The sequence below is a fragment of the Haemaphysalis longicornis genome, unplaced genomic scaffold, assembly GCF_048455015.1.
Source record: "Haemaphysalis longicornis isolate Haplotype H1 unplaced genomic scaffold, Haemaphysalis longicornis Haplotype H1 scaffold_4, whole genome shotgun sequence".
Classification (NCBI taxonomy): Eukaryota; Metazoa; Arthropoda; class Arachnida; order Ixodida; family Ixodidae; genus Haemaphysalis; species Haemaphysalis longicornis.
The window spans coordinates 217,757,632-217,775,309 of NW_027526361.1; the positions used below are offsets into that span (position 1 = coordinate 217,757,632).

General features: G+C 42.3%; 1 protein-coding gene across 1 annotated transcript in view; it reads right to left on the bottom strand.

Moving 5' to 3' along the window:
- The window catches only part of LOC144178065 (uncharacterized), a 139,424-nt gene that overhangs the window by 23,568 nt on the left and 98,178 nt on the right, over window positions 1-17,678 (bottom strand). Inside the window, exon 2 of the mRNA XM_077705592.1 lies at window positions 3,476-3,518. Coding sequence (XP_077561718.1) covers window positions 3,476-3,518 — 43 coding nt within the window. The remainder of the gene's footprint in view (window positions 1-3,475; window positions 3,519-17,678) is intronic.

Sequence of the window (17,678 nt, forward strand, 5' to 3'; positions counted from 1 at the left end):
GTTCGGAGTGGCCCGGTGCCCAAACAATGTACATTTTTCGTTTCGGGAATTGGCGTGCCTGCAGGAGTAGGCGTAAAGTTCGGGGGTCAACTCGCCCGTTGGAGTAATTGGTAATTGCCGATTTGGAGTCGCTTATTATAGTAGTGACCTTAGGGCTGGAAACAATGGCAAGAGCGATAGCCATTTCTTCGCCTACGGTTGGACATTGAGTAGGGAAGGAGAGGGCGGCTAGTGTTCGGAGAGATGAATCAACTACGACCGCCGCCATGGCTTCGCGTCCTGCGTATTCTGCAGCGTCCACGTAGGCTACTTGTGGGTTGGAGGAGTATTGCTTGTGTAGAGCCTGTGCTCTCGCTCGGCGCCTTTCCTCGTTATGAATCGGGTGCATGTGTTTAGGGAGGGGGTGGATTACCAGTTGGTCTCGAATGACTGTGGGAATGTCGACGTGCGTGTCAGAGATAGTGGTGTGACTGAGACCAAGACTCTGAAGAATGTGGCGTCCAGTGTCACTCCTCGTGAGTCGCTCAAATTGCGAGACCCGTTGGGCTTCGATAATTTCGCCTAATGTATTGTGTAGACCGAGCGAGAGTAGTTTGTCTGTTGAGAGTGTAACGGGGAGACCTAGGGCCTGCTTGTAAGATTTACGTATCATAGCTTCAATTTTGTGCGTTTCGCTGACTTTGAGGTTTAGGAAGGGGGTGACGTATGCTATACGACTGATGACAAAGGCTTGTACGAGACGTATTAGATTGTTTTCTTTTACTCCTCGATGTTTGGTAGCTATGCGAGAGATGAGTCGTGTAGTCTGGTAAACCCCTTTTTCTAGGGCACGAGAGTATCTACATTATATCCGTTTGCCTGTATACGGAGACCTAGAATCTTGATGCAGTCAACTATTGGGATGGGTTGGCCGTTTGAGGTAGTGATTTGGATGAGGGAGAGTGGGGAAGGTGGTTGTTTTCCTGGTCTTTTAGGTCTGTATAGAAGAAGCTCTGATTTTGTTGGGGAGCAGGACAGACCACGAGAGGCAGCATACGCTTCGATGACATCAGTTGCGGTTTGGAGGGTATCTTGAATGTGACCATCAGATCCTCTAGTAACCCACAACGTGATGTCGTCGGCGTATATGCTGTGGTGTAGGTCAGGGATGGCGTTGAGGAGCGGGGGTAGACCTCGTAGGGCCATATTAAAAAGAAAGGGGGAAAGAACCGATCCTTGGGGGTACCTTTGCTACCGAGGGGGATCGGGGGTGTAGTCACTTGTCCAAGGGTGAGTGTGGCTGTTCGACCCGTGAGGAAATTACAATTGTAGTTGTATGCTCGCGCACCGACTCCAGCCGCGGCTACTCCTTCCAGGATTGCCGAGTGGCTAACTGAGTCGAACGCTCGAGAGAGAAAAAAAAAAAGGTGAGGAGAAAGAAAAAAAATGAAGCATGGGCGGCATCCTCCATCCTAAAAGCCGTGGCCACGCAATTTGCGCCCATCCTCGAGTTTTTCTACGTTCCGCCGCTGCTCGAGTTGCTTACTGGATCTTCACGGACATCAGCGGAGCTGACCACAGAGGACAATCTTCAGAGCATGAGCGTTCAGGATGAAGGAGGCAGCGAGGACGGTATGAACGACGATGCCTTTGAGGGTGCCGTGGCAGCACTCGAAGACAGCCACCAGCACTTGACGATGGCGGATGTGCTGGACAACGTACGAAAACCGGACATTTCCGCGGAAAAACCGCGCGGCCATGGAGTCAGTCCGCAGGAATATGGAATAGAGGAGTGCTTCATGCTAGGATGCTTGTGCTGCACTCACCAGAAGAAAATTGCCGACTACTTTAAATAAAGTTACATTGTTTTGTGATCACGTGCATTTTTTTTTCTTAAAAATGACTTCAAGGATGCACAGCTCTAAAGATAGGTTGTTTTAGGCATTGCAATGTTATTTGTTGTCTTACATTTTGTAATTTTCACTACAACGACCTTTCAGAATAACGACCAATTTTTTCCGTGTTCCCCTGACGTTCGTTATATTGAGATTTTACTGTAGTTGAGTTTATTTTAAAGATCTATCTGCTTTACAATTTTCAGTCCGAGTGAGTCAGCAACAGGCCCTGTTCTCACTAAAAACCCGTAAAGGTGGAAAATTGTCAAATTCGGTGTCAAGCTAGGCCACAAAATACCGCAATGAGTGTCAAACGTTATGGGGTTGTTTATGATGTGTGATAAAATGAAACTAGTACCAGCAATTGAATTACTAAATTGTGTTCACTGACGCGAAGGCCGCTAATTGCCCCTTCAGAAAAAAGCAATAGCCGCGTATACCAACATACCACGACACCACGAGATCTGGCCCCTGCAACAAAAGCTTTTTTTATTGTCGCCTTTGCTTTTGTTTCAATTTTATATAAAGCTATGGAGTGGTTTTGTTGTTGCTGATAATATGTAGCCGACAAATAGCGGTGATATTGCTTGCGTAGTATCAATATAGGCACAAAAATGGTGCCCGAAGTTTGGCGAACACGATAATAAAACAGAGATACCTCAGGTGTTTTTTTTGTTTTGTTCACCAGCGTAGAGCCGTAAAGTTTGGTTCAGGCATTGTGACAGTGAAGCTGTATATGTTTCTGTTTTCCCTTGTAGCTCGCACACTAAGTCATCACGTAAAATGCAACTTTTTGTCACGGCCGTCTACGGATGGTGTATGCTTACAGAGTTCGGCTGTAACTCTTGCTTATAGAAATATCCCCAGAGAAATCATATCAGGCATTATTAAAAATGATGTTAGGATGGTACGTGAATGTATTTATATTTGACCAATACAGTAAGTCACCGTACATAACTCAATATAATTCTCCACCAATACACCTTCGCTGCTATTTATTCTTTACAGTAGTGGAAGAGCTGTCAAGTTTTTCGGCCATTTATTCAAAACTTTGGACGCACTCACCACGGGAAAAGCACACCAGATGTTCAACACAAAAATTAAATAATGAAGTCGTTGAGAAGCCCTTCTCTAGCTTTAGATCATAAGTATTTGTGTAATTTTTTAACTGGGGCTCAAACTTTGCAAAGTTTTTCCCAACGCCCTTAGGTCAATCGGACTGGCATCCTGCAGGGCCAGTGCTGTACTGCTTGACTTCCGGTTTACGGTGTGGGCAAAAGTATCGGGAACGATGAACGTTGGCGTGCTCGAAACTTCGGCTCAGTAGAGAACTGATAATGGTTAGGGAGGCGAAACAAATCATATGAGGAACAGATTCCTGGTACCATCCGCACACGTCGCAAATGTGCGGGTTACGAACTTACAGTGCAAGAAGAACAAGCTCATGTGGAGGGTGCCCAGGAACCAAAAGCGGCAAATACTCTAACGAATGCAGAAAAGGGAAGGCGCGTGCATATTGGGCAACTTCGCACTGAAAAACACCACATGCACCTAATATTCTGGTTTTCTATCGGGTGCAGAATTACAAAGCAAGTACTCACCACTGAGCCGCCAGAAAATCGGGCAGGAACGCTTCTTCCGAACCTGGAAAAGTGAAAGATAAAAACAAATTGTCCATTTGCTCTATTTCACAGTTTTTCAGGCATACATCTAATTTATTCATATGGGGAGATGATTTAGGTCGTTCTCAGAAGATATCTAAAATAAACAAGACCTTGAAACCACAATTGTTAGATATAAAATTTATCGTATGGGTTTCCTTAGCAATATCGATTTTCCTAACACAGAATATAAATATTTTATTGCAAATAAACTTCCTTTAAATGTTCACGCATTGACCTAATTTTTTCTGAAGTGTACGTGTACTGAGCCGCTCTATTGGTGTTTTGTTCGCATATCGCTTACCTCAAAGTATATTCATTTTAACCACGTAAGAAATGGCGTCTACGTAATTTTCGTACATTAATTGAGGCTTAACACGTCAGTGTTGCTGATTTTGAGGGCACAAGAATTAAATGTGTCCAACACACATAGCTTCGACAGGTCAGGTGTTGGAAACTGATTCATCTCCTCTCGGTTGCTCAAATAATAATTGTCGTAGTAAGCACAACTCTCTCATTGAAAAATGGTTTAGATTATGCAATGAGGTGAGCAATTAATGCACCGTGGTGTTGGAGCATTTAGCTCATCTGGGCTGTAGAACGTTTCTAAAGATAAAAAAAGGTTCAATTGCTACAAACGCTTGTGGATTCATTCTTCTTAAAACTAGCAATAAGCAACCTATTTTAATGAGGTTTTCGTGCTCAGACACATCATGAAAGTCTTGCAGCATATTGTTTGTTTTGGTTTCGTCAAGTTTCTCAAACGTTGCCTTTTTGTAGTTTGCTCGTGTATAGGGACTTCTTCCATGTTTACTTCTTCTCTGCAACTTTCATATTTTCTGTAGTAATTTTATTTCAACTAGCAACAAAGAAAGCAGTGCTCGCATAAAAAGCTATAATAAAAATAAATTGTGTACTACTGCTTTGAGCAGTTTGTACATAATGTAACGGGGCGAATTCCGAGCTATTGTACACTTATGTATTATGAATATGCGGTAGGTAGAATTGACAATCAGGTGTTTGCATTACTTTAAGCCCTGAAGTTTGTTTCCAAATGTTGCCTACCAATGTTACGTGCGTACTTGTTGTCATATATAACATTTTTTTACCAGTTGGAAAGTCAAAAGTGCCATGTCATTCCGGTCCAGGTTAGAGAAAATAAAAAACCTATTTTCGCTCTCTGACTTTGTTTATAAAGTCAATGCCTTGATTTTTCAAAAGCAAAAAGCGGCAAGTCTAAAAAACATCAAGAAAAACAATTTACTTGCAATGTGTTACGTCGGTTGCGATCATTTTACCCGAAAAACGAGCGCCGAGTGTAACCTAGTGTTTGCAATTAATACACAAAGTTGTTTTTCTTGACCCTTCTCTGCTGTAGCAAAAAGAACATTGTGAAACTAACCCACTTTTTATCAATGCAAACACGACCAGATTGCTTCCAGGATGAGAACAGGAGATGAAACAATTCAGGATGATATACACTGATTTTGCCCAAAACACTACAGGTATCCGCCTTATGGTAGCAACATAGCCTCCATGAATTATTGCCGACTGAAATAAAAACGAGTATTTCAGGGTAGCTGCTTAAGGCAGAGGATATTCGCAATACCACGAGATGCATTTTGGCCAGTAGTGACTAGAGTGGTGGCCGTACATTCGATGTGTTTAAGTTGCACCATCCAAAACATTACTCACCGCTTGTAATTTCCACAGGAAAAGAAGCTCAATATAAGTAATGTTGAAATATCTTTTAAAGCTATGTACGACAACCAAGAGGAACACCTTAACCTAATTTTTTCTTTTGTTTTTGAAATGGCATAAATTGCTGACGTGAACTTAACACTACACACGTAGGCGTGGCTTTGTTACAAAAACCCCGAGTGCACGGGGCTATCACTCTTAGTTGTAATGGATATGACAATTGGTAGTGTAAAAACTCCTTAAACGTCGGTTTAATGCGAAGATCAGACCTCCATCAAGGGTAAAGTGCAAGAATTTTTTATCAATGTTTTTAAAAGTATCTTCAGTGATGATCATCCCAACCACTTTAGGCGATAATCATTGATCTGGTAATCAGTTACCAAAATAGCGAGACCTTGCATATTTACCTTCACTTTCCTGTTAATGCCGAAAAGTAAGGAGAGACAGCAACTTAGCGATTTTGGTAAAATCAATGACCAGGCCTCGTAGGAAACTTCATGCGGAACCTTGCCAAGAGAAAATGTAGAAAGTGGAGTATGTAAACTCTAGTTTCGTTTCCTAAGTCCACGCACCCTGCTCAGCTATAATTTTTCTAGCTTACATCTCGACCGCCAAACCCAAATTTAAATTTGTATGTACGTCGTGGGTCGTTAAAATATAGGTAATATTTGGACATTTGATAATACATTGCGAGTCATTTATTCGAAATATTGCTTTACAACATGGGCAACACTCTAGGAAAAGCATCTAAACCCCTAACGTCAAAAACACAATGTAACGTACCGAGGATGAGTATTCAATCCAGATTTCAAAAGTATCAGACGTCAAGGAGAACTACACCGAGACATGGAATCACTCAAAACTCTTTGCACACGCGTGGACATGAGAATCTCAATTACTCATTTGTGTGCCAAAGCTAACGTATAGAAATGCTTTTTGATCTAGGTAAGCGCACGCAACCAACTACACGCATCATCAATCACTTGCATTGCCTGAACTGACATGGCATGTTGACATGTTAGTTTTTGTTTTCGTTTTGCTTCGGTTGGTATCTACAGCGGAGCTGTTTCAGGCTATGTTCTGATAATATCTGTGTGCGCCCACAGGTTGTGTAGAAAAGTAGCGCTGACAAAACTGAACCTCGCGGCAAAGCCAATTTTATGGTGAATGCTTTGAAGCTGTCAGTGTAACGCAAGTATTTTGAAGAAATTCGACAGAGCTTGGCCACAAGGGTAACTTCATTATTAATTGCAGTGTAATTAACTTATCATAAATATTTCACAGTGAAGGAAAATGCATAATATCTGGATGATGTGAGTACAGTCGGCCAAATCTTTATCTAGCATAAGCGAGCCGCGATTTTTCAGTCTTTTGACACTCTTCGGAAGGAACAGCCTTCCAGACGATGGGCCTGTTTGCAACTTAGCTTCCGCAATATGCCGCCGGCGCATTAAAAGCCGCCCCTCCGGAGCCCTAGTTAAAGATTTGGCAGACTGTACATGGTCGTCTACCGAGGGAGTATGGTAAGAGAAAATGGCTGTAATACTTGTTTCATAAGATTTGTCTTAATACAAATTACATTACACTTACCCGCTAAGACCAATTTAATAGCACGCCGAGTTTTACGTACTATTACGTAGTTCACAGTTAAGTTGTAATTATTGTGGAGTTCTACTCTGCTGTCAGTACAGGTGGTGTTACGGGAGGGAAATGGACAGTCGCATGTTCTTTTTTTTTGCTAGAATAAAATTCCGTTCTGTTCACGTTTTATTAAGATAATTAACTAGGTAGTATGCCCGAGGTCGAAGTAGAAACTTGTTTATTTGGGGAATTTCTTGGACAGCGCCCAACACTGCTGGTCATCCTCTTTCGCACTATGGAAGGGCACTAAATAGTTTTGCCATCGTTGTTACAGATATTTTGAATTTTTACTTCGTAATGTATTGTTTTCTTCTCCGTACAACATACTTCCTCTATACGCTTCAGCGATTTTTTGCGCATGATGTAAGCATTATATAAAACATCATTAGCGGATAGCAGTTACCTTAAATATCAGGAACTGCGTAAACTTTAGTTAAAGTGCAAAATACGGACATTTCTATTTAACATAGCAGAGATTGTATGTCTCTGTAACAGGTTTCCCATTCTATACATACTATATGACTCTCTATTTCGGGTTTTATATCTCGCTCTCTGAAACAGAATTTCATTGAACAGTCTTTAGTGTAGCGAAAAAAATGAGGATAAATGGTGACTGCGTAGGAGGACACTATGAATTTTCGCAGCGTGGTGCGCCAAGGTATTTTGCTGCCGTGGAAGCCGTACGCTTCCCAAAATATCCGAAAAGTTTTCAAATTAAGAGAGCTCTTCATTATTCACAATAAAACCAGAGGACACCTGGCTAATAAATGTCCTAAAAAATATTTTCATCAATTATTTTGTTCGCTGCTCATACGTATTCAACGCGCCGGCAGTATGAGAATAGGTACGTTTTTGAACAGAATCCGCTACCGGAATGCATCGCCCACTCACTTGGGCCTTGTCATATTAGCTAAGTGTTTTCTCTGTGCTGACGACAGCAGTTGGCAGCCTGCGTTTCACGATTTAAGCACATTTCTCTGAATGACGATACGTGCAGCCTAAAGCGGAGGAAATAGACGACGGAGAATTTTGCGACTCCGGGGCAACGCTACTCTCATCGATCACAGACTCTGTAAAAATAATATATGTTTTAGCCTCTGGTGGAGAAGAATAATGATGCGAAGAAGCTCATATCAGTATGCTGCTTGCCGAAGCTAAACCTAAGATAGTAGTCACGGGTTGATCATAGTTTTTACCGCCTGTGAGTCCGCGACATTTCTAGATTCCTGGACACCAGATCTTATTTTACTTTCACGAATCCCACAAGTGACCTTTGATTCAGTATCTCTAAGACTCAGCCACAAATTCGACGTGGGGATTTAGAAACTCCGCACCCCTTGTGCATTAGAAGGTTCTCTGGCAAAAGTGTTTTTCTAATTCCCAATACGGTGCTTATACCATAAGTACACAAAACACTACCAAAACATCGGCAATTCAAAACATATAGCAGTTTTTCAGTCAGGACAGATAAAAGCCTATTCCCGGTGACTACTTCCTGAAATAAAATCAATTTAGAAGTCAGTAATTTATTAACTATTGCTAAAGGGCTGTCGAAGACGATTCATTACAGGAAAAATTCAGTGTTTTTTCATCCTCATTCATGATGTCGTTTTCTTTCTACGACAACACTACCTTTGGCGGTCAGAGCTAATTCTAGCACGAGCAATACGACTGGTAGAGGCGGGAATATGAGCACGCAGCAGGTTTGCGTTGCGCTATAGCAAATGTATAACAGCTACATAAAGGTTTGCATATGAAGCCATGAGGCAAACAACTGCTGCTGAAGCCGCACGATTCATTTACAGAAAGACGCGAAGGTGGGAACCAGTCCAGAGGACTGCATAACGTATCTAAGCAGTGGCTCTGGCAGCCCTACTAATTCCTACTAAGAACGAACCCAATTGAACCCATTTGAACGAACAATTGATCCCAAGGTATGACAAGTAACAGCAATTAACAGAATTATTTTCGCCTTAAAATTTTCTATTGCGAATTTTCTCGGGGAACCTGGTGGAAGCTCCTTCGCATGAGTTGCAATACGTGTAAAAACAACAGAGACATTCAGTTCTGTACCCTAAACGTCACTTGGAGTGTTTTCGATTAATTATCATCAAGAGCTGCTTTTGATATTTTCAGTTTTTATTACTTACTTAAAACAGATGTGGTGGTCGTTTCCGCCTCTAGAAATAACAGACTATATAAAACTTCCCACATTCATTGAGGCCCGCCTTATAGCAAAATATCGCTTTGGGCGTAAAGCCAAGAAATGTTTTGAAACAACGGCTGCAGGCCGGTGCTGAAAACGACTGCTGTTGCATACGCATAACCTGCCATGGTAGCTTCCAGTACAGAAACCAAAACACGCAATTGCTAAACTCTGTTTGCCGGGTGAAAATATATTTTGCAAAAAAGAATTTATTTAGTTGTTGGTCGAACTTCATCGGCATGTGCGCTTATTCCGCGCACTTCTGCCACAAAAACTGCATGTTGTGTACCAGTAAAGAAACTACAACAGTTTGTTGGAAGGTCCCCCAATTTTTATTTATTTATTTAATTGACATACTGCCAATCCCATTAGGGATTCTAGCAGGAAGGGCGTGAACATAAAAATTCGAATAAATACACAATAGAAACACATTCATCGCGATAACGTACAGAATGAAACTAACAGAATCGGATCATTTACATTTTCAGATCAACGGAGGCATAAAACACTACTGTAAAGAAAAGTTGTTGGAAGAAAATAAATGCAGCGCCTTGAATAATGGTTGACACATTGGCATATCGATCAAGAAACACAACAATAACAAAATACAATATCAAGAAACTACCCTACAATATGGCGAAGTAATTAAAGTAACGGTAAATATATAATCACCCAAAACCAGAAACATATTCAAGAATCAACAGAGTTTTTTAAACTCTAGGTTAGAATAGCCGCACACAAGATAGACTCCTTTTTGCTGGTTGAAGTAGGTATAAGTAGTAGGAATAGGTAGCGGTAGCAGCTTAACTTTAGATTATTTTATTTTTAAAGCTCTTTATTTACTCCACGAGACATTTGCGTGTCAGTAGCTGCTGTTGAAAGTTAGTCCATGAGCTCATTGAAGGACCTGGGTGCGTAGAATTTATTGGGTGTGTAGAATCTACCTGATATTACTGTTTTCAACAGATTAATTTAATGACGAAGTGCTGACGTGGACATGAATTCCACCGAGTGTAAGATACATTTACGCGTTTTCGCACATGAGGCTGCGACAAGTCTGCTGTGTTACCTAATTTGTGCACACCAGTAAAAAATACTTGTAGATAGTGTATTCATTAACAGGTCGGATACTCCTCACCAATGGCGCGCACGTTGTGGTAGCTGGTTCGGCAGTGATCCTAGTATGTTTGCTACACTTGCTGAAATTTAGTAGTCTTTATCTGTGCTCGCCATGGCGTTGTTATTAGCTTCTGCACCCGCAGTTGTGCGCGTAAGCGGTATCCCGAAATTTAACAAAAACTTGTTGGGGGCTAGTTGGTTCATGATAGTTAAAAATGTTTAATCGCCACAATAATTCAGACGATACCCAAGAAAGAAGACAGGACAAGCGCTATCTTTCAACAGAATTTATCAACCGCCGGAGACAGTAAATTAGAAAAACTGGGAATGCGCAGCATGCGCCACTGTGGGGAATCAGAAGTAGGCATTTGTGCTACTCACAGAAAACGCTAGAACACAAAGCTGTTTAGCTCCTAAAAATTTTTAGAGCGTTTTGTTTTTATTTTAGCTTACATGCGCACATGGGATTCCGCACAGTAGCAAAAGCCGCGCTAGCCCCGGTTTTTCTATGTGTTCTGGCTCCGCCGGTGAATACATTCAGTCAAAAATAAGCGCTAGTCCTGTCTTCTTTCTTGTGTGTCGCCCTAATTATTTTTGCGCTCGAGCTTATCTAGGCGGTATGGACGTTTAGAAAGCTGCATATTGTTATTCAGTCAAATAACAAAAGACTGTGGCTTAAAGCACCATTTACAGAAACTCTGTTCACGTTTTACTGGTGCATTTTTCTTACAAAATGAGAAAACACAGAAAAAAGACCCAAGAATAAATTCTGAAGAAATCTTCTCGATTGTATCTCGGTGAATTTATGCGCTGAAAAAAAATGCACACAAACCGTGAGCAGTGATTCAACTAATTTTAAAATCCACATTCACAGTCTCCGCCTTTGTATTCTCTTGCCCAATAAGTTGGTTCTTCGTTTGTACATTCTACGTGCTCAGATAAATTAGTGCAATCAATGTAACAATAGCTTCAACCAGATTACGACAGCAGCGAGCACGTGTAATCGCAAACGGGGTCACTAATATATGTAAGGCCAATCTCAAATTCCGCCGCTCTTCAGGACGAACGCTTAATAAACGGTTCGCAATAAATATCGACTGGCTGGAAATGTACCTAATATAATCCCTAACGCTTATTTAAAGGTCCTGCTGCAAGCGAATCGATAGAATACTTCTATTGTAGATGAACACTAAGTTTCCTTAATATTTTACAATATATTGCTGTAGTTAAAAAAAAAGCTGAGAGCAAATTTCGCAGCATTAGGTAATCTTGCTGGAGCCGTATAACTCGAACATAAAAAAGAGAGCACGTTAATTTTACACCGGTTACAGTTACTTGCAGTCCGTGTAAGTAACTGGAACAAGAATTTTTCAAATATAACAGTTTTTTACAAGCCCTTTTCCTGCGTTTAACTAATCTGAGCACCGGAACTTCTGGCTCTGCCACCGATTCAGATAAAAAGACACACAAGAAATTTTCCAGCGTTCGCTTTCTTGCACAAAAACTGAATGGCAAAAACCAGTGTCCCAGATTAGAAACAAATTTGGGTGTTGCGCAAAACTACCTAGCATACTATGCGCTTGAAGACAGACTACGTAAACACGTCCGCATTGTGTGCTTACAGGTTGTAACAGGCACAACCCAGCGCCTTCAAGCTCAAAAGAGGCTGAAACTTTGCACGGGTTGTTCTTCGCTCTTCGTGGTATAATAAGCATACGGAGGAACTAAGTTTCTCAGGATACAGCGCTGGGACGCCGCTGATGTGGCATGCGGAACGCGACTGTTTCCCGTTACGTGCAGCACCTAGACATAAATCAAGCACATTCCTGCGGCAAGACAAAGAAACCCATAATTTGTTCTCGTCCTGAAGGACGAGAACAAATGCATCATGGATTTCTAACAAGGAGTAATTTGTTTGGGGTTACGTCGAGCGTTTGTGACTGATGGAAGTGGCTTTTGACTATGCGTTTTCACGGGTTGCCTTTTGGGACAATGTTTTCTTTTTGTTTAATGCCTACAGCACTTTAATACAGCATAGATCGGCGAACAGATCACAAACAATCTAATTGTAAAATGGAAAGAACCCCCGGGGAATATTTAAAGCTGACTGAGGCTAAACTGATCAAAAATTTTGTATTAGTTTACTGGTAATAAATTAGCGTCGTCAAAGTGGGAAGTTGCCCTATTATATATTTAGCGGCGCAATACAACTGACATTTGGTTGTTACATAGCTAGGAAGTATAACGTTCACTTCCCCTCCGCTTTACACGGCTGCATGTGAGCCAAGCACTGAGCTGAAAAGGATCGGAATATGCATTTTTATAAATATTCCGCTCGCGTGGGTTTTGCCAACACTGAAAAGCCGAAAAACGTTTTTTTTCTTCAAACGAATTGACAGGAATGCTGGTAGCGGAGGTAATATAAGGACTGGAATCTCTAAATCCCAGCTTAGCAATCTTAACGATAGAAAAAGAGACCAAACCTTTTTTTTTTCTAAGTTGCATAGCTCCATGAAAAACAGCCAGAAATATCTAAGGGCGTAAGTTGTGACTGGTTAATTTGGATAAGAACCTTTACAACATGGCAATCTAATTAGCCTTAAAAATGGCATCTTTTGTGAAAAGGGCACCGTGGATGAAAAAACTGTAACATAAGCGGAAACGTTGACTTCAAATCAATTTTTGGGTGTATAGCAGATTGTTCATTTCTTCACTAGGGTGGGAGGCAAGAACAGCTGTAATAGTGCTTCGAAAAAGAATTCTGCCTCAGCAATATTCGACGTGGTTTTTTAGGTACGCTCAAAATAGAATGTACGAAGTATTACACTCATAGAAACCGTCTGTTCTCCGCACGGTTGTTTCTTGGTTCGCCTGCTTGACCAGCGCTGTACTTGGCGGGAAAGTCATATTTTTATTATGTCTAACCCGGTTAACGAGAAAGTTAGGCGGCTTTTGCATGCGTGATGTTGCAATATTTGTGCCCACTACGGGAGCGCACATCATTGTGAATTAAACCATCCCAATTTTAAACGTATAGATCCTTCTTTTCTCTAGGTAATAGAGCTATGCGGAAAGAGGCCAATCAGCCGACAAATCATTGTTTTATCAACACCAATTATCAAACAAACAGCAGCTTCACAAGGTGCGGCCGAAATCATTGCCGCTTTTTTATATTTTAGTATGTTACTGTCACAAGGTACAGCTGCAAGCGCATTAATTTCGATGCACACAGCATCTGTCGTTATGGCGAAAATAACACCAACAAAAATTGAATCCTGTGATTCATGCAGAAGTGGTACTCGGATGGCAACAGAATTATCGTTAACTTTACGGATGATCAGCACCGAATCTACTTTTTTAAGTGCGAATGCACTTCTTAAGCGAGCCTGGATCGTCCGCCGCCGTAGTCCGCATAGCAATAGCTGCGGGTGCGCGCGCTCCTCGTCTTCCTTAGCAACGGGGGGAGATGGGCGCGCGCTGCCTGGCCGCTGACATGGCACATACCCACGTGGGGGATTGGCCAGGAATCGGGCGTGAGGAGGGCTAATGCACCCGCTTAAAGGAGTACTGACACGAAATTTCAAAGATGGTCGCGCGCTGCCTGGCCGCTGACATGACACATACCCACGTGGGGGATTGGCCAGGAATCGGGCGTGAGAAGGGCTAATGCACCCGCTTAAAGGAGTACTGACACGAAATTTCAAAGCTGAGATCCGCTCTAGCAACCAAGTACAACGACAACACAAATAGGTGTCTGTGAATAAATGCATCTTTCTTTCTTTGTAGTTGTGTGTGTGTGTGTGATCTCTCTTTCGCGAACATTACCGAACCGCGCAAATTCAACTCGTGCATTCGCACTTTCACATTCTTCCCCTCGGGGAAATGCGGGGAATTTTTTTTTAATCCTTGTCCAAAGTATGCCTGGGATTAGAGTATGATTGGAAGGTGCTTACTTTTGACTGTTTAATGGGCACTGAAACACTCGTTTTCACCATTTTTCCTTAATCTGAAGCGCTCGCAACGCACAGTTTTCAAAGGCATCCTGTAGTTCGAAAGGTGGGTCACCAAGAACTCCAGCCAAGAATTTCCGCTCTACGCTCATGAGCCAAGGCGGCACAGAAAGTGTGCCCCAAGACCGGCCCGTCTATGGCCGCTTTCTGGCATGTCCGGCCAGAATCCAGGTTCTGGCAGCCACTGATCATGCGTTGAACGGCCAACATTCGGCAACCAGCGCTTCGGCATTTTTCCGTCTGCCCGTGTCCGGACGCACAACGGCAGCTAACCGGCTGCCAGATATTCAGTTCTCTTACGGCTGCCGATGTTGATAAAGAGAACGGCCGAACTATGGCCTTAGGGCATCCGTTTTTTTCTTCGGGAAGCGGTAATCGGCCGAAGCACGGCAAGCGACCGGCCACAGAATATGCGTATTCTTGCGGCAGTTGGTGTTCGAAAGGAGACCGGCCGGAGCGCGGCTGCCGTGCATTCGTTGTTTCAACGGTGAACCGCGCGTCCGGCGGACGTACGGCCCCAGAATATACGTTTTTCATTCGGTTAGCTGTCCTCGGCCGAATTACGGCAAGCGAATGACCACAGAATATTTGGCAACCGGTGTTCAAGAGGAGACCGGCCTATGTAAGGTATCTGGTTATACGTCATTTTTTCGGCAAACGGCATACAGCCGAACAACGGCTCGCTCCTGGGCGCCGAGAATTCATGTACAGACGTGTTTGGAAGGAGACCGACCGTTTTTTTTCCTGGGGGGAGAAAAAGCCGTTAGAGAGCCGAACGACAGGGACGCGTTTTTCATCCGTTCCGTGTTTCTACGTTTTAAATGAACGAACATCGTTTGTCAAACAGTAATGAGTGTTCTCGGTGAACGGGCAAGGTGCAAGGACTCACTGGACATTAGCAGGGAACCTTTTAGGCCATCGAAATGTCATTTATTGCCACAAGAAGACTGTGCCACACCGACGGGTGAGCTAAGCCTCGCCAGTCATCGCCGCTACCACGCCTCTGCCGCCGGCTTCGTCGACGTATCAGCTCGAGGCTATTCGCCCGCTCAAGAAATGGAGAGCATTGGAGACATCGACCCGCCAGAGATGTCCGAACTGAGATGGAGATGGTTCACCAAAATAACTGGCCTTCAAGGGCGTCGAGCAAGCGGCCACCACGCAGGAGCTAAACCGCCACCATGTCAAGGACTCCCCACCAAAAAAAGGCAAGTGCGAGCAAAAGCGCAAGTTATTCTGCTTACAATTAAACTGCGACAAGCAATGTTGCACTATGTTGTTGGTGATAAACGTAGAAGAGACTCGCTCGTGCATTGGTAGGATCAACTTCATGCCCTGCACTATGTTAGTTCATGGGAATTTACGACTGCCTATTTAGAAAAAAAAATTATTTTAAATTTGCGATAACAACAGAGCCTTGTCACTGACGAAGCCTAGCTGTTTATTTAGTTCGGATGTTTGAAGGTGAGCTTAGCTACTCTCGGGATATGACTCATTTGGTTAAACATAATCGCCAACATCCTAGCAAACACGGATTTTATCAGGATTTTCTTGCTCAACGCAGATTGTTGAGTTCACGCACGATTTGGCTCTTGCAATAGATAAGCTTAAAGTGGTTGACTGTATATTCTTGGACTGCAAAAAAGCAAATGATGGTGTTGCATATCACCTTCTGCGTAGTACATTTCATCCTATGGACTGAATGAATCGGTTTTCGCATTGTTATTACTATTGGCCCTATAGCTTTGTTAAAAAGTACTGTGTAGTTAACCGGACTATAGCGAATGAACGTGATTCCGTATACCTGCAGCTTTATTCGAATTTAATACCATCCTGGTGTGCTGATTCACAAACGTTTTTGGATGTTAAACAGTGTGTTAACGCCACCTTCACAAGAAAACCTTCATTCCAATTGGATACGTATACCGTAAATTATGCTGCTGTGACAACGGCCGAGGAATATAAATACCTAGGAGTTTATTTAGGGAGTGGTTAGAGGTTAAATAGGCAGGTTCACACCATAAAAGTTACGGCTGCATATGTTTTTGGCTTTCTGAGACGAAATTTCAGTGAACCTCCATCTAACTGAAAAGAACAACCGTATTTCACTCATGTGCGCTCAATCTTGGAGTACGCATGTGTTTTCGTGGATCCCTACACCAAAGATCTCGTTGATACGCTCGAAAACATACAGAATATGTCAGTGCGATCGGTATGGGTAATTGGCACGCTCAACTTAGCATGAGAGAAAGTAAAAGTAAACTGCAATGGCAGGACGTGAAAGATCACAGACGAAACCACAGGTTGAACTTTTTTCGTAATATCTATCATTCGAAAACTGTTGTAGAAGGGGAGAAGTATGTCCAAGCGCCATTCTACATATCGCAAAGTGGGACCGCTAGCTTAAAGCAAATATATTAACTTTCCTTTAAAGGTGACCCCTTGCGCGATTCATTTTATTTTACATCAATACTGCAGTGTAATTATCTTCGACGTATGATTGCATTAACTGTTTATATCGACGATTTTCAGCGCGCTTTGTAGAATTATTTTATTATTTTGTCTCATGTTTAATGCTTAGCGTTATGTATCTCCCTTCTGTAATGCATGCAAAGGCAAGCAGGCATCAAATAAATAAATAAATATAACAATGACTAAATAAATGAAAAAATAAATAAATAAACAAATAAAATAAATAAATAAATAAATAAATGAACTTCCAGAGGCGCAAGTTTGCCTCCGACGGGTTGAGAACCCTACGCATTCAATCTTGACCAATAAAATATTTATTGCACTATTCGTTGCAGTATGCAAGGTTTCCTGTATGTATGCTACCATTGCTATGTTATTGGTTTGAAACAAATTATGTAACTCTAATTTTACGCCTTTCCTTGCGTGAACACAAAGGGATACAACTGCAGCCACCTGAAGCAGGGCGTCATTCGCGACGCGTCTAGAATGTTTTGAACGTAGTATGACATTAGAAGAAAATTAAGCTCTTTTGGACAATTAAGTGGTGTGGACGTATACTCATGAAAACAACATTAAAATAGATTGAAAATGAAAGTACTTGTTCGCTCCTTCTTAGGATCAGCCCTGCGCAAGATCATCAGAAAAGCAGATCGAGTAGAAAATGTCTTTGCAAGAAAAATGGGCAAAAACTGGACATACTTTTTTGTGAAGGAGTTATATTAAATGCTCCTGAGTGTTTTGTTGAGAACCAAAACGCTTCGTAAAGGCATTCACGCCGGTTTTATATACATCAAAATTGGTCAAGCAACTGTTATAAAAATAGTTTATGTAGTCATAGCATGAAAGTGTTCCGGAATATTGCCCTAAAAGAAATTGGCTAAAAGCGGCGCAATTTATCTCTCTGAAATTCAACCCACTAAAGTATGCGCCCTCCGCCCCCCCCCCACCCCTCCTCTTTCCCCGTTTATTACAGGTAAGCCGCCCCACAGAGGAT